General features: G+C 42.0%; 1 protein-coding gene across 2 annotated transcripts; it reads left to right on the plus strand.

Annotated features, from left to right (window-relative positions):
• Positions 1 to 6,842: 6,842 nt before the first annotated feature.
• Positions 6,843 to 21,357, plus strand: pef1 (penta-EF-hand domain containing 1). 2 transcript variants are annotated; one of them, XM_073034657.1, is made up of 5 exons: positions 6,843 to 6,950; positions 12,286 to 12,661; positions 15,100 to 15,255; positions 18,789 to 18,932; positions 20,653 to 21,357. In XM_073034657.1, exons 1-5 carry the CDS (start codon positions 6,927 to 6,929, stop codon positions 20,877 to 20,879), a joined length of 927 nt encoding a protein of 308 aa, XP_072890758.1. In that variant the 5' UTR covers positions 6,843 to 6,926; the 3' UTR covers positions 20,880 to 21,357. The 2 variants fall into 2 exon arrangements, with proteins under 2 accessions (XP_072890758.1, XP_072890759.1); XM_073034658.1 differs by having other exon boundaries at positions 12,286 to 12,454.
• The last annotated feature ends 645 nt before the right edge of the window (positions 21,358 to 22,002 follow it).

The raw sequence follows: 22,002 nt of genomic DNA on the forward strand, positions 1-22,002 counted from the left end.
AATCTCTTGAGAAATTTTCAGCCTGGTAGAAGGGAAATGATAGTTGTATTAATGAAAAAAGAAGCAATGTTAAAAACAAAGTTAATTAAAATGCCAGTTTCCATTAAGAGAATAAACAGCATTTTAACTTTGAAGCCCATACATTCCCTATTTAACTCCTGCCCAAGATTTACAAACGGGACTATTCGAGGAGTACTGCATTTGTATCTTCCTATCTTGATTAGATTGTTTTTCCCTTTGTCCAGTTCTTTCCCACCCACATTCCTAACATCTCTGGTAGCCTCACCCATTTTAAGTTTCAAATTCCCTGTTCCCAATCAGTTCATCTTTGCAATGAGCTGCAGTCATTCAGTAACCAACCCCTACCAGGATAATCTGATGGCCTCCTGCTAACTGGAACAGAAGCCCCAACCTATTTTCCTTCCTTATACAGTTATTCATTTGGTAGAACTTGATTTCACACTGAACAAATGTTACTTCAATTTCACTCATTTTCTCCAGATTAAAGATGTAACTGATAACCTGGATGGACACTAAGCCACACCGGAATTGTGGAAAATGTGAATATTCTTTATTTCAATGATGTTCAGCCTCCTCTTGAACTCTGATATGTTGACTACTGCATTGGCACTGCACTGCAGCAACTTCTGTCCTGCACTTGTGTTTGCACAGTCCATCTCAAATTCTGCATATACCTCCCCTGGGGTTAAATTAGTGGCAAACATCCATAACAGCCTGTGGGCTCCCATAGCTTTCTCAACAATACTTCTACCCTGCCTCTTGAAGGAGCTCCACATTATTTTTCTAGCTCCTTTGTCATATTCTACAGAGGTGCTGCAGGCATACTTTCCTTCCTGAACTTTGTTCTCTCTCTCATTGTTGACAAAGCACCTTTTAAAAAAATAATTAATTTCCCTCCCTTCTGCTCTCTAACCCTTTTTGGATAGATGAAGGAGAGTGCTGCCTTGGTCCCTGCCTTCCACAAATCTGAACAATTTTCATGTGCTTCAGCAAGATTTCACCACCAAACGTGCCAATACCTTCACTTCCCCCAGTAATTTGAATGATCATTCTGTTAACAGATTTCTGGTTTGTTCTGCCCCCAGCCATTCTACTCACTGCACTCCATGCATCCACAGGAGATGAGGCACTGCTACTGTAAGTGCAAAAGATTGTACAAATGCTGAAAATCCAGTGTAACACTCAAAATGCTGGAGGCACTCAGCAGGTCAGGCAGCATCTAAGGAGACAAAATAAACAGTTGATGTTTTGGGCTGAGACCTCTCATCAGGACTAATCTTAATGTTATTAAGATTGTGAACAGGATGTTATCTCTCCTTATGGGATTCAATCCAAAATTGAACCAATATTTATCTTATGTAATTAAACCAAAATTTTCTCAGAGGAAATGGTTAATAATGGAAACAAAAAATTTTAAGAATGGGAAAATACATTTTTTGGGGCAATTCACAACAGAGCATTCATCATCAATGATCTATTTTTACAACAATCACCTGGAGTAACTCAGCAGGTCACACAGCATCTGTGGGGAGAAAGGAATTGTTGATGCTTACAATGCAGGCATCTTTGCTATACAGGAAAACTGCAGTAGATAATTAGCATACAAGGTCCCAGTAATAAATGGGCAGTTAAGTTATTTGAGTGGTGCAAGTTGAGAGATAAATAAATAACGGCCTAAATAAGGAAAAGATTAGCAAGGGTAAATGTAAATCCTTGTTTTACAAAAAGTAGAATTTATATGGTGGGGTAAAGGAGATGGCCATAAAAATAAACAAATACTTCTGTGTTGAAAATGGTACAAAAAACTCTTAGAAATACCACAGAACCAAACATTTAGTACACAGAGTGTAAAAGAAAATACAAAATTAACATTATCAATGTACATATATGTCACCAAATACAATCCTGAGATCCACTGTCTAGTGGGCATACTCGATAAATCCATAGAATAATTACCATAACAGAATCAATGAAAGACCAACCAACTTGGGCATTCAACCAGTGTGCAAAGGACAACAAACTGCAAGTATACAAAAAAAAAGAAAATAATAAATATTGAGAATATGAGATGAAAAATCATTGAAAGTAAGTCCATAAGTTGTGGGAACATTTCAATGATGGGGCAAATGAAGTTGAGTGAAGTTATCCCCTTTGGTTCAAGAGCCTGATGGTTGAGGGTCAAGAGCCTGTTCCTGAACCTGCTGGTGTGAGTCCTAAGACTCCCATACCTTCTTCCTAATGGCAGCAATGAGAGAGGTGGTGGGGATTCCTGATGATGGATGGTGCTTTCCTACGACAGCGTATCGTGTGGATGTGCTCAATGGTGGGGAGGGCTTTAGCCGTGATGGACTGGGCCATTCCCACTACTTTTTTTGTAGGATTTTCCATTCAAGGTGTTTCCACTCCAAGTTGTGATGCAGGTAGTCAATATATCCTCCACCACTCACCTACAGGAGATATACTCTCCACCACACATCTTTAGAAGGATAATCAAGGACAAGACCCACCCAGCCAACACACTTTTTGTCCCACTTCCCTCCAGGAGAAGGTTCAGGAGCATGAAGATTCGTACGGCCAGATTTGGGAACTGCTTCTTTCCAACTGTGATAAGACTGCTGAACAGATCCTGACCAGGATCTGGGCCGTACCTTCCAAATATCTGGATCTGATTTGCACTACCTTACTTTCCCTTTTCTATTTTCTAATTATGATTTATAATTTAAATTTTTATTATATTTACTTTGATTTGTACTTCAGGGAGCACAAAGCGCAGAAACAAATATCACTATGATGATTGTACGCTCTAGTATCAATTGGTGACAATAAAGTAAAGTAAAGGAGATATACTCTCCAAAACACATTTATAGAAGGCGATAGAAGGATATTGTAGGAAATACTTATGAGCCTGATGATCTATGTCCCAGAGTTTTCATGGGGATAATTGTATAATTAGATACTCCAATATATACTTTCCAACATTTGCTACCCACACCCCCGAATCAAGGAATTTTGTAAAGGTTTCTGCAGATTGAAAGACAGTAATAATGACCTCAAAGTTTTAGAAAACAGGGGAAAGAGAAAAGTAAAAATTACTGACGCATTGGCTTTACATTAGCAGTTAGGAATGTGCAGAATTATATAACATGAAAGTAATATCACATATAACACATATTGCAATATCAAGGTACTTAGAAAATAATAACCTGATTGAGCAGATTCAATGCAATTTAGAAAAGGACTGTCATATATGTGGAGTAGTTAGCAGTAGGAACTTTCAATAGAAATGAATGTACAAACATTTGAATCAAGAAGTTGGAATAGTCTGCTCAGTCTATTAAACTCCACACTAAATAAAATCATGATTGTATCCTCAGTTAACTGTTCGCCCTCCTGCTTTTCAATTATCTATGTCTCCCTGGACTTTGAGAAAGAGAGTTTTAAAGAGCCATAATCCCTTATTTTTTAAAAAAAGAGGTCCCTCGTTCTAGATTTTCACACAAGAATCATCCTGTACATGTCTGCCTGTTCAGACCCCTCCAGATTTGTTTTAATCAAGTTTCCTTTCTCCAAATTCCACCAGATACAAGCCTAGTTTATCAGGTTTTCCTCAGGACAACTTGCCCATTCCAGGTATCAATTGAAAAACCTCAGAACTGCTTTCGATGTGTTAATGTACACTCAGAGGTCACTATTTGGCACACCTACTCATTAATGCAAATAAGTAATCAGCCAATCATGTGGCAGCATAAAATGTATAAACACATGCAAACATAGCCAAGGGATTCAGTTGTTGTTCAAACTAAACATCAGAATAGGCAAGAAATATGATCTAAGTGACTTGACTGTGGAATGGCTGTTGGTGCCAGATGGGGTGGTTTGAGTATTTTGGAAACTGCTGACCTGCTGGGAATTTTATGCACAACATTCTCTAGAGTTTACAGAGGATGGTGCAAAAAACAAAAAAAAATCCAGTGAGCGGCAGCTTTGTGGACAAAAACGCCTTGTTAACGAGAGTGTTCAGAGGAGAATCACCAAACTGGTTCAGACCGACAGAAAGGCAACAGTAATCAAATAACCACGTGTTACAACAATGGTGTGCTGGAAAGCATCTCTGAATGCACAACGCCTCACTCTTTGATGTAGATGGGCTACAGCAGCAGAAGACCATGAACATACACACAGTCAACATCATCATTATGTGCCGTGTTGTATGACATAAGCGATCATGGTCTATACATGACTGTGATTGTACTTGGCAAATGTTTCTACGGAAGTGGTTTGCCATTGCCTTCTTCTGTGCAGTGTCTTTACAAGATGGGTGACCCCAGCCATTATCAATATTCTCCAGAGATTGTCTGCCTGGCGTCAGTGGTCATATAACCAGGACTTGTGATGTGCACCACCTGCTCCAGTGGCTTCATGGGACCCTGATCGTTGGAATAAGCAGTACTATACCTTGCCCAAGGGTGACCTGCTGGCTAGCGGAGGGAAAAAGTGCCTTACACCTCCTTTTATAGAGACACATCTCCATCCCGCCACCCAAATACACTCAGAGGCCATTTTATTAGGTAGAGGAGGCACCTAATGAAGTGGCTACTGAGTACATTACCTTACATAAGGAAGGCAATACTTTGGCTGTGGTCTCACCAATAATAATTGAAGTAAAACATCACTACATTTATTTTAAAGTCCACTAGCAATAAGTATTAGCATTCTGTTGTGTAATTAGTTATACTAATTAATTGTGGTGCCTGCTCAATAGCCTTTTGTGAATTATGCAATAGGACATCCAGATCTCTCTGCACCCCAGGATCAAGGATCAACTTTATTTGCCATATACATTACATATTTTCAAAAAAAGCCAAAAAAGTTTTAGGTTAAAGAATGGATGTGGAATAAAGTACATAATTAAATATCAGCATGTATTTACAATCCTTGGAATGCAGAATACTGAGGCAGACACACCCAGCCCCATTTCCTGCCCCTGGCACTCCTTCTCTGTCACCTGTCCCACACCACTCCACCCTCACCATTCCCAACATCCTTTGGTCCTGCCACGTTTACAAACTTACTCTCTGCTCCACGTTGACAAGTACGGTTCTGTGCAAAAGTCTTAGGCACCTTAGCGATATATATGTGCCCAGGACTTTGTCATGGTGCTGTATGTGCCTAAGGCTTTTGCACAGCACTGAGCCTTTCACATGAACTGCTTCAAGCCCACTGTCGATGGTCCACTCAATCTACCTGAGCCAGCTCCTCCCGAACCCAGGTGATCCAGTGCACACGGTTTACTGGTTGGTAGATTCATGCCATCATGGATGAGGTGTGCAGTTCTTGGTCAACTGAGAAGGGTATGGTCTAGAGGCCCAGTTTCATCTTGGATCCATTGCTTACTGAAAAGTTCCACTGGACCTATTTGGATCATCCTGAGCATAGGGTGCTGGCTGTAGTGGGGGAAGTGGAGAGGGGGTCCTGTCAGGCCTGCACAGGCAGGAACCTTCCAGTCTCCACCAGGCTAACAGGAGTCACCTGCCACTTGTTTCCAACACATCACCTGCAGCCTATTTAAACCCAGCTCTCATTCCACAGTACTCGTTTACCCATCAAACCAGGCAGCCTTAACCACTTATACTTTATTGTCACCAAACAATTGGTACTAGAGCATACAATCATCACAGTGATATTTGTTTCTGCGCTTCGCTTATCCTCACTTGTCTTAGCTTTCAGTTAACTTGTTGCCTCGTGGTATTAATTATCCATTCTCTCTTGTTTTGTGGTTCCTTGTGGCTTGGTATTTTGCAGTTTATTATTAAAGTGATCACTACCTCTGAATTATCTCTGCTGTTCTTCATTTGGGTCAAGCTCCTCTACATTTTCTAACATGCGAAGACACACACTCAATGTTTTAGGAACAACCAACCATCAGATTTCCAAATGGACAATGAATCTGTGTACACTACCTCACTATTTTCTTTTTTTTTTGCTCTCTTTTCAAAGTTCAAAGTACATTTATCATCAAAGTCACCATTTGCAACCCAAAGATTCATTTTCTTGCAAGTGTGCACACTAATTCCAAGAAACACAATAGAATCAATGAAAGACCACACCCAACAGGGCGGACAAACAACCAATGTGCATAGGATAACAAACTGTGCAAATACAAAAGAGAAAGAAGACATTGAAAAACAAATAAGCAATAAATATTGAAAACATAAGATTAAGAATCTTTGAAAAGGAGTCCATCTGTACGACCCATGATATATATATTTATTTATTTATTGTTGTGATTTATACTCTTTAAATTATGTATTGCAATCGACTACTGCTGCAAAACATTAAGTTTTACGACATATGCCATTGATATTAAACCTGATTCTGAACTAAGGTTGTGATGGTGTCTGGCAAAAACAAAACTGGCCATAGGTGAGAATGTTATTGGTGGATAGAACTGCAGAAATATATATTCTATCAACTTTCTGATGATTGAAAGTAGACTTGTTCACCAGCAATTAATGATTTTGTTTTTTGTGTATAACTCACATCTCTGGGCAGTCCTCCACATTGTCCAATAGGTGCCACTATTGTAACTGTATTGTAATAGTAGAGATATTTCTGCTCACGTCTTCAGTATTAGTGTCGGGGCGTTGTCTGATCTTGTTCTACGCAGTATTCTGGATCGTTGCTTCTTCACAAGAGTCACACAAAGTGAACTTCCCAATCCTGACCCAACACACAAGCAGGTTACGTCACACAGAGGGAGCGTGACGCCACGACTTTTCCAATGGGCACGGTTTGATTGACGGCTGCATTGCGCAATCAGAAACCTTGACGGCGGGGCTCCGTCGGAAGAAGGAACCAATCAGGTGGCGGGAGGTGCGGGTAGTTGTGCGCCGGCGGTTGAGGCAATGGCCAGCTTTCCTTACGATCCGGTGAGTGGACGGCGGGGGTGCGGGAGCGTTAACGTGGCCGGGGACGGGGGGGGGGGGGGGGTTTAGTACCCGTGGGTCGGCGACCCTAATCCCGTTAGGTGGAGTTCGCTGGAAGTTGGGGGGGTGTGGTTCAGACGCGGGCCCGCCGAGTGTGGGCGTGGGGGCGGCGATGCCCCGCTGCCAGGCAGTGTGCTCGGCCTGCCGCAACTTCGACCCGTGAGCTGCCCTTCTACTACCCCATACCTCCCTCCATTCTATGTGTGGGGCTGGAATCAGCCTTTGATCCAAAACTTCCGCCTTCCTGGACTATTCACACACCCTCGTGACGGAATCTACCCCCAGCAGATGCTGCTCGGCCTGCTGAGTTCATGCTAGCAATAGCAGCTAAAACGGGTGCGTGTGTGTGTGTGTGTGTGTTGGGTGTTTCTAGACCTTGGGTCACAGACAGAAAATAATGGATTGGCGCTTAGGACCAATTTCCATGGAAATTTCTTTCACCTAGGTGAGCGTTTTGTATTAGAACATAGAACAGTACAGAAACATCTAGTCTGTGCCAAACTATTTAAACTGTCTACTCCCCTCCATACCCCTACCATTTATGTACCTATCCAAACTTCTCTCAAATGTTGAAATCAAGTTCTCATGCACCACTTGTGCCGCCAGCTGGTTCCACACTCTCTCGACCCTCTGAGTGAAGAATTTTCCTCTCGTGTTCCAGACAGACAGACATACTTTTTTGATCCCGAGGGAAATTGGGTTTCGTTACAGCCGCACCAACCAAGAATAGTGAAGAAATATAGCAATATAAAACCATAAATAATTAATTAATAAGTTAATCATGCCAAGTGGAAATAAGTCCAGGACCAGCCTATTAGCTCAGGGTGTCTGACACTCCGAGGGAGGAGTTGTAAAGTTTGATGGCCACAGGCAGGAATGACTTCCTATGACGCTCAGTGTTACATCTCGGTGGAATGAGTCTCTGGCTGAATGTACTCTTGTGCCTAACCAGTACATTATGGAGTGGATGGGAGTCATTGTCCAAGATGGCATGCAACTTGGACAGGATTCTCTCTTCAGACACCACCGTCAGAGAGTCCAGTTCCATCCCAACAACATCACTGGCCTTCCGAATAAGTTTGTTGATTCTGTTGGTGTCTGCTACCCTCAGCCTGCTGTCCCAGCACACAACAGCAAACATGATAGCACTGGCCACCACAGCCTCGTAGAACATCCTCAGCATCGTCTGGCAGATGTTAAAAGACCTCAGTCTCCTCAGGAAATAGAGACAGCTCTGACCCTTCTTGTAGACAGCCTCAGTGTTCTTTGACCAGTCCAGTTTATTGTCCATTCGTATCCCCAGGTATTTGTAATCCTCCACCATGTCCACACTGACCCCTTGGATGGAAACATTCTGTTTAAACTTTTCACCTTTCACCCTTAACCCAAGATCTCTGGTTGTGGTCCCACCCAACCTCAGTGGATAAAGCCTGCTTGCATTTACTCTATCTATACCCCTCATAATTTTGTATACCTCTATTAAATCTCCTCTCAATCTTCTACGTTCCAGGAATAAAGTCCTAATTTATTCAATCTTTCCTTGTAGCTCAGGTCCTGGACCCCACAACAATGTTGTGCTGAGCCAATCAAATGCCAAATTAATCTCTTCTGCCTACACATTGTCAATATTCCTCCATTTCCCTCACGTTTCTGTACCTGGCTAAATGTATCTGTTTTTACCACCACCCCAGACAGAGCATTCTAGGGACTGACTGCTCTGTTTAAAAAAACACTTGCCCATAAGAGTTCCTTTAAAATTGCTCCCCTCACCTTAAATGGTATTAGACATTTCAACCCTGGGAAAAGAAGATCTGTCTATCTGTGCCTTTCATAATTCTGTAAACCACTATTATATCTCCCATCAGCCTCCACCACTCCAGTGAACACAGCCCAAGCAAATCTGCAACTGGTCTATATTCCACGGTATTCTTTGTCAGTCATCTATACCATCTACAACACCACCAGTGTTTGTATCATAGTCCTCACAGAATCACGCCCCTCGGCCCCAAGTAGTCCATGCCAAACCATTAAACTTCCTAATTCCATCGGCATGCACCCAGACCATACCCCTCTCATCCATGTGTCTATTCAAATTTCTCTTAAAACGTTGAAATCAAAATTACATCCACCACTTGTGCTGTCGTCTCGTTCCACACTCACAACCCTCTGAGTGAAAACATTTCCCCTCATGTTCCCCTTATACATTTCACCTTTGAGATGTTCACCAGACATCTGCAAACTTACTAACTCACTTATCTTCATTTTCATTCAAGTCATTTATGTACATCACAAACAGCAGAAGTCCCAGTATAGATCCCTGTGGAATGTCACTAATAACAGACCTCCGGTCACTTTGACCACCACCCTCTGCCTTCTATAGGTAAGCCGGTTCTGAAACCAAAAAACGCCATTGACCCCATGCATCTTAATCTTCTAGATGAGCCTCCCATGTGGGACCTTGTCAAATGCCTTTCTGAAATCTTTGTATACAACATTCTCAGGTTTACCTTCAAGAATCGTCCTCGTTACATTGTCAAAGAACTCGGTCAAGTACAACTTGCCCTCTGGAAAGTTGTGGTGGCTCTCCCTAATTAGGCCATGGTTTTCCAAATGCTCATAAATCCTATCCCTAAGAATTCTCCCCAGTAACTTCCCTGCTACTGATGTGAGACTCACGGTCTATAGTTTCCAGGGCTATACCTGGTTCTGTTCTTGAACAATGGAACATTAGCTACTTGCCAGTCTTCCAGGACTTTGACGGTGGCTAGAGAGGAGACAGAGTTTGGTCAAGGCCTAGTAATCTCTCCCTCTCTCATTAACCTAGGGTATATCTATCAGGTTTTGGGGGCTTATCCTCTTCAATGCTCTTTAAAAGACCCAACCCTACCCCCACTGTACTTCGAAAAGCCCTTACGTATTAATCCTCTGAGCACTGATCTCCCTGTCCTGCACATCCTTCTCTTTGGTAAATACTGATTTAAAGAACTCATTAAGGACCTCAGCCACATCCTTTGCATCCACTGTTCCCTAACTCCTCACCTGGCCAGGCCCATTACCCAATTCCAAATCCAGTACTGCCCCTCCTCTTACTGGTCTATCTACATATTGGCTTAAGAAACCCTCCCAGATGCATCTGGCAAATTTTGCCCCATCTTATCCTCTTGCACTCAGAAGGTCCCAGTTTATATTGGAGAAGCTGAAGCCCTCAATGACAACAACCCCAATGTGTTTACACCTTTCCTTAATCTGCCTGCACATCCGTCCCTCAATGTCCTGGTGGTTATTAGTATAATCCTATCAGAGTGATTGTACCTTTCCTGTTTTTGAGTTCTACCCATATAGTGAACAAGCCCTCCGTTATGTCCCCTCTGAGTGTAGCTGCGATATTGACCTTGATTAGTAGTGCAACTGCTGTCTCCTCTTTTACCTCTCTCTATTATAAAACATCAAAACTCTGGGACATTAAGCAACCATTTCTGCACCTCTCTCAATCAAGTGTCTGTAATTGCCACAGCGCCGCAGTTCCATGCCCTAATCCTTGCTCTAAGTTCATTACCTTGGCACACAATACCCCTAGTATTAAAATATACACACTTCAAACTGCATCATGCATCCTATCATATCTATTACTTTGCTCCTGCCTGTTGTTACTGGCTCTGATTTCCACTTTCCTCTGCAATCATGCACTTCCTGACCTGGTACTCTGGTTTCCATCCTCCTGCCAAGCTAGTTTAAACCCTCCCAAGTAGCACTAGTGAACCTCCCAGCCAGGATATTGGTTCCCCTCCCGTTCAGGTGCAACCCGTCTCTCTTATACAGGGCACCACTGCCCCAGGAGTGATCTCAATAATCTAAGGATCTGAAACCTTGCCCCCTGCACCAGTTCCTCAGCCACTTATTGTTCTGGTGTCTTTACCATTCCTTTTCAGTCCTGAAGAAGTGTCTTGGCCTGAAACTTTGACTGTTTATTCATTTCCATCGATGCTGCGTGACCTGCTGAGTTCCTCCAACATTTTGTGTGTGTTGCTTTGAATTTCCAGCATCCGTAGAATTTCTTGGTTTTATGATCTGTACTATCATCCTATTCCTGCCCTGATTAGCACAAGGCACTGGGAGTAATCCAGAGGTTACTGCCTTGGAGATCCTGCCCTTCAGCTTCTTCCCTAACTCCCTATACTCACTGTGCAGGACCTCTTCCCCTTTCTACCTGCGTTGTTGGTGTCAATGTACACCATGACCTCTGATTGCTCACCCTCCCTCTTGAGGATCTTCCGAGACATCCTGGACCTTAGCACCTGGAGGCAATACACTATCCTCACTTCGCTTTCTCAGCCACAGAATCTCCTATCCGTTCTTCACTGACTTTACCTTTCCTTGCTGAACCTCAGAGCTGGCCTTGGTGTCATATAAGGAAAGTGATTGTTAAGTAAAATATCAGCTGTGACAGTAAATGGAGGAGCCAGCTAGATGGCCTGCTACTTCTAGTGTTCTTATTGTCATGTTAAGCCGCAAAGCACATAATGGTGGAATTAGAACCTGTAGTTGAAACGTTTCCTCTGGGCCAGCTAACACAAGATATCTAGACCTCATAGATGAAACTTTTACTGAGGTGGTCACCTTTTACTTCAGATGCAAGATGGGTGACCACTAGGAAAGTAAGGGGAGTAAGTGGTCATTGCAGGGTTTCCCTGTGACCATTACCCTTAGCAGCAAGTATACCCCTTTGGACACTGCTGGGGTGGGGGGATGACTCATCAGGGCACAGCAGTAGCAGCCAGGCCAGTGGCACTGGGAAGAGAAAACAAATGTTCATGAACTAAAATCATGAAATTTCATCTTGGTCTCATCTGCCACCACTTTGTAATGGTGACAAGAAACCAAGCTTGTATTCCCGGGCACTATACTCTGACCAAATACTTTTTACTATTTTGTAATGGGGAAATATATTTCCTACCATAAAAATAAGATTTTTGAAATCACCAGGTAATACCGAAACTCCATAATTTTGCGTTATGAATAATTTAAAACATGTACTTTAACTATTTTCAAATTGCACCTAATAAGATTGATGGCACTGTTGCTCATGTTACTTGGGGTTTCACCAATGTATTGTGTGCCTCTATCTAACATCTAGTTTTAAAAACTTTAGTGATAGAGTTCATTCGCTGAAAATAATTAAATGTTGGCTTGACTCTTAGGTTTCAGTTTTGCAATAAATTGTATTAACATTAATATCTATTTGGTTTATTAGCTTTTTTTTTTGCTTTCCTCCTTGCAGAATTACCGTGGGTCACCTGGGCCTGCACCAGGAGCTCCACCAGGAAGCTACTTTTCAAGGCCACACCAACCTGGGGGTCAGTATGGTACCCATTCTGGGGGCCAATTTGGTGGGCCACCACCAGGCAGTCCTTATGGAGGCCCACAACCAAGTGCACCTTATGGGACAGGTGGGCAATATGGAAACCAAGTGCCAGGAGCCCCATATGGAGCCCCGTCACCTGGAGGGTATTATGGAGACCCTGGACAGGGAGGTGGATATGGGCCTTCAGCACCAGGTGCTCCCTATGGAAATCCTGCACCAGGTGGTCCATATGGAGGACTGGGATATGGAGCTCCACAGCCAGGGGGATATGGATCTGGTGCTCCTTCAGCTGGTAACTATATATTGAACTAAATTAAAATATTTTGAGAGGTGAATGAGGTCACATGCATTTGTAGATGCTAGTGAGCGACAGAGTTTGATAAGCTTTTCTCTTCAAAGCCTATTACAAGCTCAGTGGCAGTTTGGGAGGCCGAGTTACCAAAGGAGTTGTCAGGTGCTCCTTCCCTCTGCTAGCCTGCAGGTCACCCTTGGGCAAGGTGTAGCACCTGCTTAGCCTGCAGATCAGGGTCAGGTGAAGCGATGGGTATAGGTAGTGGATGGTCGTATGAGCTGCTGGTGCATATCACAAGTCCTGGTTATATGACCACTGACACCGGACAGACAGTCTCTGAAGACTATTGATAATGGCTGGGGTCACCCGTTTGGTAGAGACACTACCCAGAAGAAGGCAATGACAAACCACTTCTGTGGAAACATTTGCCAAGAGCAGTCACGCTCAAGACCATGATCACCCATGTAATATGACATGGCACATAATAAATGACACTCGGAGGCCACTTCACATTAGGTACATTTGCACACCTGCTTGTTAATGCAGATATCTAATCAGGTAATCATGTGGCAGCAACTCAGTGCATAAAAGCATTCAGACGTGGTCAAGAGGTTCACTTGTTCAACCCAAACAGAATGCGGAAGAAATGTGATCTAAGTGACTTTGACCATGGAATGATTGTTGGTGCCAGATGGGGTGGTTTCAGTATCTCAGAATCTGTTGATCTCCTTGATTTTTGCACACAACTGTTCTTAGAGTTTACAAGAGTGGCGTGAGAAACAAAAACATGCAGTGAGTGGCAATTCTGTGAGTGGAAATGCCTTGTTAATAAGAGATGTCAGAGGAGAACAGCCAGACTGGCTCAAGCTAACAGGAAGGTGACAGAAACTCAAATAACCATGTGTTACGACAGTGCTGTGCAGAAGATCGTCTCAAAGGATTCAAAGTGCTTTTATTATCAATGTGTGTTACTGTATATTACCTTGAGATTCATCTTCTTACAGGCAGCCACAAAACAAAGAAACGCAATAGAACCCCTTTTCAAAAAAAACCTCACTCAATAAAGGCTATCAAACACTCAGTGCACAGCATGTCAAATCTTGAAGTGGATGGGCTGTAACACCGTAAGACCACACCGGGTTCCACTCCTGTATATAATAAAGTGGCCACTGTGTTTGGTTACCAGTCGAATGTGTGAGTTAGGAAACAATTCAGTTTCCCAACCAGAGTGGTAATGGGTTTAAGTGCAGCTTGTATGGCTTGCAAATAATCTATTTTTCTTTTGGAAGCGTCCCACAGTAGTTGGAGATAGAGCTCCTGTGTTCTGTCAGGTGGATTTAGATGTCCAACGCTATATGAACACTGGAACTTGAGTGGAAGCCATCTTGGTTACTGCTGTTCTAATTAAGAATCATTAGCATTGCTGTAACTACATCCTACACGAGTTCCTTTAATCTCTTTGTGTTCACAGTATCAACTCATTGCAAAATCTACATGTAATTTAATCTATAAAAGGAAACCCAAGCCTGTGTTAGAAGCCTTTATTGAAGAGGTTTTGCCTGGACAGTATGCAGGTGTTCATTAGTTCTTAACATGAGGCTGTTATCAGCTCCTGGGTTTGTTGATATCACGCTCTGGAATGCCTCAAACACGGTGAAGTGGAATCGATGTGCATGCAGTGCTCCAGTCTTTAGTTTGCACTCCTGAAATAGCTGACTTCATTAAAATAACTTAAATTGTTCTATGCATTCCAAAATGTTTTTTCCCTTTGATGAAATTATTGGGGCTGTCGGGAAATACTTCATAAATTTAAAAAAATCCTTCAGAATAAGATTTTTTTCTTTTGTTAAGTTAATCTTTTATTTAAAATATTTTCCTACAAAGTTGCATGTACCATCTCATGAGATCTAATTGTCAGATTTTGATTGGGCTTTAATTTGCCTTTGCCTATATTTTGGCAAAAATGAGACATTTGATAATTTCAGGTATTCATGAAAGCATCAAGTTAAAATGACTGCTACACATTTGTTCCATCTGGTGAAAACTTAAGTCTGTAAATTTTTAAGTAATATCTTTACTGAGATATTGTGATGGTTACTTGTATCATTGGATCCAGACTTCAAAGTTGGAGAGAGTGAAACTGCCCCAGTGCAACGGCTTTTCTACTTCCAAAAACTCTCCCACACAAGTTTCCTGTCATTGTCGGATATGATGAACCACCATCAATATCTTTACTATTTTGAAGTTTATAGAAATTTTGTATCTCTGTCTATATATCTGTCATATGTTTTCATTGAGAGAACTATCAGTTAAATAGAAATTTCTGACTGTTCATTACCGGTACTTTTTGTACAACCACTTCTTGTAACACACGGAAGATTGGAAAAGGTTTTGCTTTTGCCTGTTACCCTCCGATGTAACATTGCCGTGTTGTGCAGGTGGTGCTCCTCCGGGCATCGATCCAGAAGCCTACTCCTGGTTCCAGTCAGTGGACGCAGATGGCAGTGGTTATATAACACTGAAGGAACTCAAGCAAGCGCTTGTCAACAGCAACTGGTCAACGTTTAATGATGACACCTGCTGCATGCTGCTGAGTGAGTGTGGAACACATTTTTGTTCTTGCTTGACTTTTATGAATCAATAGCATACAGATTTTATACCAATGAACTGTTCATTAATGATTGATTAAAATTGTGACACTTAAGAGCATTGAACACTACAGCACAGTACAGGCCCTTTGGCCCATGTTGTTGTGCCAGTCTTTTAACCTACTCCAAGATCAATGTAACCCTTCCCTCCTCAATAAGCCTCAATATTTCTTTCATCCATGTGCCTCTCTAAGAGTTTCTTAAATGTGCCTAATGTATCTGCCTCTACCACCATCCCTCACAGGGCATTTTATGTATCCACCGTTCTAAAAAACTTACCTCTGACATCCCCCCCCCCCCCCCATGCTTTCCTCCAATTCCCTTAAAATTATGCCACCTTGTTTTAACCATTTCAAAGTTTAAATTTATTATCAAAGTACATATATCTTACCATATACAATCCTGAGATTCATTTTCTTGTGGGCATACTCAGTAAATCCAAGAAACACAGTAGAATCAGTGAAAGACTGCACCAACTAGGCATTCAACTTGTGTGCAAAAGAAAACTGCAAACACAAAAAGAAAGAAATAATAATTAGGCAATAAATATGGAGAACATGAGATGAAGAGTCTTTGAAACTGAGTCCATGGGTTGTGGGAACAGTACAGTGATGGGGCAAGTGAATTTTCCCCATTGGTTCAAGAGCTTGATGGTTGAAGGGAAATAACTATCCCTGAAGCTGGTGGTGCGGTTCCTGAGGCTTCTGTACCTTCTGATGGCAGCAGTGAGAAGAGAGCTTGGTGGTGGGGCTCCTTAATGATGTTGCTTTCCTGCTCAGCATTCGGTGTAGATGTGCTCAGTGGTGGGGAGGGCTTTACTCGTGATGAACTGTACATTTTGTAGGATTTTTGTTCCAGGGTATTGGTGTTTCCATACTAGGCTGTGATGCAGTGTCAATATACTTTCCATCACGCGTTTATAGAAGTTTGTCAAAGTTTTAGATGTCATTCAGAATCTTGGGAAACTCATAAGGAAGTTGAGGCACTGCCATGCTTTCTTTGTAATTGCACTTAGCGTGCTGGGCCCAGAACAGATCCTCTGACAAATTTCTGCTCTGGGAAAAAGTTTCTGGCTATTCACTTGATTGATGCCTTATCTTTACACCTCTTTCTGGCCTCATTTGCCCCAAAGAGAGAAACCCTTTAGTTTTGCCAGCTAGGTTTTTGAGCACAGCTTACCAGATATTGGGCTAGATTGTGTTACTAGCTAAATTGTGTTACCTGCTAGCTACCTTTCCAGTGAGATGCTTGCTAGCCGCAGTGTGCACCCATTGGGGTGGTGTACGGGTGGAATCTGAGACCCAGTGATTAGTTTTGGTATCTTGCCTTGTGGGTCAGCCAAGGCCTAGAGATTGCTTGGTCCTGAGGGGCTGCAAATGATACGTGGGGCCACAGTGGAGAAGCGGGAGGCTGGTGCTGGAGAAGCTCCATTTTTTCCTCAATGGAGGAAAAAAAACTCCTTTTAGCATGGTCACTGCAGAGACCCAAATCCATGTCCTCCCCTGATGCACTCTATAGATAATTTGAAGCACGAGCCACATTATTTTAGATCCTTCGCCAAGTCTATGTTCAGGGTAGAGTGCAGTGAAATGTGCCTGTGCTTATGGTACACAATTGAAATTGAAATGCTCTCGTAATCACCAGGCAATAATTTTATTATTTCCCATCGCTCAGTCCAGTGTCACTGTATCAACAGCCAATCAATCTACATATTATAAGCTATCTTGTGTATATCTCTTTTGTGTTTTTTTCCCCTTATTATTATTGTGTTCTTTATCTTTTGTGCTTTATTTTCTTTTGCTGCATCAGACCCAGAGAAACAATTAGATGATAAGACCATTATATATAGGAGCATATTTAGGCCATTTGGTCCATCGAGTCTGTTGCACCATTTCCTCATGGCTGATGCATTTTCCCTGTTAGCCCCCCCAGTCTCCTGCCTTCTCCCCATATTTCTTTGTGCCCTAACTTATCAAGAATCTATCAACCTCTGCCTTAAATATATTCAATGACTTGGCTTCCACAGCCGCCTGTGGCAATGAATTCCAAAGATTCACTACCCTCTGGTTAATTATTTTATTCTCCTTACATTTGTGTACTGGAGATTAAACAATGTTGAATCATACATTCTTCAGAAGTGACAGTAGAATTGTCTTATTTTGAGAAATTGACTAAATAGTATATTTTTGCCAGTATGTCAGAAACTAAAACTGTTCATTAATACTGTTAATTTCCATGTTTTTAAATAATTAGAGACAGTTAAAAATCACTTATTAATCCTATATGTTTGCTTGTACTACAAAGTCTAGGAGCAGACTGCAATCAAATCACTTATTTAGTGACTTGAAGTTGTAACTTGCACTCTAAAATCAACATGATTTATTTCATTGTGCCAAATCATGATGACTATGGAAAGGATAAGTTTCTTTTTAAAAGAATATCTCTTTTGTAATCATGGTTGGAAAGCAAGGTGACTGATCTACAGTTCTGTGCAAAAGTCTTAGGCATATGTATAGCTAGGGTGGCTAAGACTTTTGCACAGGACTGTATTAATTTTATGTATTGCACTGTACTGCTGCCACAAAAAAAACAAATTTCATGAGATACGTGAGTGAGAATAAACCTGATTCTGATATGGGCCTCTGTTATGGACTGAGCGTGGGAAGGGGGCAGGGAGAGGGGAAATCATCTTTGGGGAAAGGAAAGGGAGAGGGGCAAGGAGCAAGAAGCACCAGAGAGACATTCTGTAATGATCAATAAACTGATTGTTTGGAATCAAATGGCCTTGTCTGGTGTCTCAGGGCTGGGTGTGTCTGCACCTGTGCCAACCCCTGACCCTCCCTGGCACACCTTCTCTGCCACCTGTCACACACTCCACCATGCCCAACATCCTTTGCCCCTGTCAGATTTACAAACGTGCTCTCCACTCCACGTTAACAAACACAGTACTGTGCAAAAGTCTGAGACACCTGACTCATATACATACACCTAAGACTTTTGCACACTGCTGTATAATTTTATTTTGTTACTTTATTTATAGATACAGCACAGAATTGGCCCTTCCAGTCTGTTGAGCTGCACTGTCCAGCAACCCCCGATTTAACTATCGTAATCGTGGGACAATTTACAATGACCAGTTAACCTAATTGGTACATCTTTGGATTGTGGGATGAAGCTGGAGCACCTGGCGGAAATCTACACGCTCCGCGTGGAGGACGTAGAGACCCCTTATAAATGATGTCAGAATTAAACTCCAAACTCCCAACGCCCCAAGCTGTAATGTGTCGCACTAACTGCTACGCTACTGTGATGCCCACACTGTGGGTTGTCTCCCACACTTGTTTAGTGCTGGGTGTGCAAACACGGTTAGGCATAGTCCTCAGCCCAAAATGATTGTCAATCAGTCATTTTACCGGGGTGCAATTATTAAGTGTACTTGTGGCAATTCATTTAAGGCTTTTTGACCTTTGTTTCTCCAGATATGTTTGATAGAAGTAAAATCGGTAAGATCGATTTGCATGGCTTTTCAGCATTGTGGAGGTTTCTTCAGCAGTGGCGTACCATGTTCCAGCAGTTTGATCGAGACCGATCAGGGACCATAAACCCCCAGGAGCTGCAACAAGGTGAGCTGTTCAGGTTTGCTTTCTCTTCACCTCATTGTGATTCTATCTGCCCGTAAAGAGTAACTGTTACTCTGAATGCTAGTGTATTCAGTAAAGTGGATAGGGAGGTGATAGTTGCTGGAGAGTCAAGAAAGAGATTGATTTCGAAAATGAGAATTGGAATGATGTGGTAGTAATTCTGGCTTGATGACCATCAGAAATAGTCCTACCGGTTGACAAAGTTCAGTTTGGTTCGGGTGACGACACTTCGCATTGCCTGAACTGTGGTGCCACGGTAGTGCAGTGGTAGTTCGATGGTGTTACAGCTTGGAGCACCAGTTCAGAGTTCAATTCCAACATCACCTGTAACGAGTCTATGTCCTCCACATGGAATGTGTGGGTTTCCTTCGGTTGCTCCGGTTTCCTCCCACAGTCCAAAGACATCCCGGTTGGTAGGTTAATTAGTCATTGTAAACTCCCGTGATTAGGCTGAGGTTAAATCAGGGGATTGCTGGGTGGTGGGGCTGGAAGGGCGTATCCGTGCTGTATCTCAATGAATAAATAAACCTGTTTTCAGTCTGGTCCAGGATTGTAATTGAGTCACTTGGATGAGGTGTTAAATGCTATCCGCTTAATTTAATTTGGAGTTGAGAGAGAATTTGAATGACTGGAAGGTTTTACTGATGCTGGTCCTTTCTCAACTCTCTTCTGAACAAACTATTTATTGGATCTCACTGCAAATGGCTTCATAAAAATCGGCAATGATTATAGCTCAGAACCTTTACTTTTTATAAAGTGCTTGACAGCCTTTGCATTTGATAAGATCCAAGTTCTTTGAATAGTTGATCATTACTGCTAGGTGGAAGCATTATGCAAATTGTTATGTTTCAATTGTGATATTATCTGGTTATGATCATTTGAAGAAATGTTAACTTTTGCAATTCTTACTTATTGAGATACGGCACAGAGTATGCTTTGGCTCATCAGCCATGGTTAGCAGCTCATCTAGGAGAAGAAAAATTGATTTTAAACCTCTGCTGCCTTGCAGCTATACCCACTAATGGGGAGGGCTGTGGGAGTAAACCCTGAGGGAAAAAGCTGGACTCCCTAAGGCAGTCCTACATTGAATTCAATGCTGACTGACAACTCCTGCGATGCTGCTGGTACCAAACTGTATCGGTCTCTGCCGTTCCTTTGGGTTCATCAGATGTGTGTAAAGGAGGAGCTTGCTACCCGGGCAACATCTTGCTCTCCGTGTTGTACAGCCCAGGCTTGCGTATCTAGACAGCTAGGATGCAACATCCATGTTTAACCCTGACCGACAGAGGCCCTCACCTCTCACTTCACAGCATAGAGTAGGCCCACCTGTCCCTTTGAGCCACACTGCCCAGCAACCCCCAATTTACCCCCAGCCTAATCACAGGACAATTTACAATGACCAATTACCATACTGACTAGTACATCTTTGGACTGTGGGAGGAAACTGGAGTACCCAGAGGAAACCTATACAGTCACGGGGAGAACGTACAAACTCGTTACAGACAGTGGGGGGAGTTGTACCGGGGTCACTGGTACTGTAAAGCATCATGCTAACCACTATGCTACCATGCTGCAGTTTTGGGGTTATTTATTTTGTCCTGCTTGTCCTTAATCGAGTTTATATATTATGTATTTTGTAACTGTCCACTGAAATTATTTTTCTAATTACATTTCTAATTGGGCTTGTGTTTTTATTTTGAAGCTCTCTCTCAGATGGGTTACAACTTAACTCCACAGTTTGTCCAGTTCCTTTCATCCCGGTATGCACGGAAACCAGCTCAAACCATTCAATTAGACAGTTTCATCCAGATTTGTACCCAGTTGCAGAGCATAACTGATGCCTTCAAAGAGAAAGACACCAGCCATACCGGAAATGCCCGCTTCAGCTACGAGGACTTCCTCATCGCTGCTGTATCACGCATGCTATGATTTGATGTAATGATTGGAATACAATTAACTTTCCTTTCACCTACAATGGATTAAATATAGAAATGTAAAAATATTGGAATGCAAACAAAAGGGTAATTTAAAGTGGCTGAGAGATGTGCACTCTCCTGAACAACCAGTTATGGACCAAAGCTATACTTCCAAAATATTGCAAAATTAATGTTTGCTGTAAAATAATTCACTTGCATATTACAGAAACCCTCTGCTTGGTACCTATTACAATGTAAATGCTAATTTTAAGTGCTGCATATATTAAAATGGTTCAAAATGAAGCCAGGTCCTTCTGTAACACTGACCTGGATAAAGAGAATTCATACAGTGTATTCCAAACTTGAGGCCTGTGGTTTGGAATGCAAATCTTGTTTTTATATTTATATAGAATAGTGTGTAATAGACTACATTTTCTGTGTAATGATCTGTAATTATTTTGCCTCCTGACAATTAAAAGAATTTCAAATTCTGTTTTGATTTATTTTGAGAGAAATTATTAACGAGCATGGGAACATTAATGGAAGAGCTTAGTGCCCCTAGACATTTTTTTAAGATCCCATTAGATTGTGTGCTCATGAAATACTGATCTATAATGTGAAGTATTAAACAGGTATGGATAGAAGCTGATAAAAGCTTCAAATAGCTTAATAATTTTGTATAAATGTTTGTCTCGTCTATTTCCTGAGAAGAGTGGCTTCACAGAAACTATCCTAAATTTAGGTAAATTTTTTGATGTTTTAAATTCAAAACATTTGCAAACAATGTGCATCAGTTTGAGCAGCATCTATGGACAGGTAAAATTCTGTCACCCTGTTATAGGAAGGGTGCAGAAGTGGTTTACCAGAATGCTGCCTGGATTAGAAAGTGTGTGCTGTAATGGAGTAATTAAACAAAGCGGGCTTGTTTTCTCTAGTCCGGCAGAGGCGGAAGGGAGACTGGACAGAAGTTTGTAACATTTATGAAAGGCAGACAGCTGGTATCTTTATTTCCTAGAGTTTAAATGTTCTAGAGGGCATTTACTTAAGAGGAGAGAGGCAGTTTCAAAGGAGGTGCACAGGGTATTATTTTTACATAGAGTGGTGGGTGCCTGGAACTTGCTGCTAGGAATGGAGGT

Source organism: Hemitrygon akajei, chromosome 32 (assembly GCF_048418815.1).
Source record: "Hemitrygon akajei chromosome 32, sHemAka1.3, whole genome shotgun sequence".
Classification (NCBI taxonomy): domain Eukaryota; kingdom Metazoa; phylum Chordata; class Chondrichthyes; order Myliobatiformes; family Dasyatidae; genus Hemitrygon; species Hemitrygon akajei.

What these genes read in the sequence shown, in the direction of transcription:
- pef1 (XM_073034657.1), top strand. Translation starts at nt 6,927, where the DNA reads ATGGCCAGCTTTCCTTACGATCCG. An exon ending in CCAGCTTTCCTTACGATCCG is followed by an intron (nt 6,951 to 12,285) that starts GTGAGTGGACGG and finishes TCCTCCTTGCAG; the next exon opens with AATTACCGTGGGTCACCTGG. An exon ending in ATCTGGTGCTCCTTCAGCTG is followed by an intron (nt 12,662 to 15,099) that starts GTAACTATATAT and finishes CGTGTTGTGCAG; the next exon opens with GTGGTGCTCCTCCGGGCATC.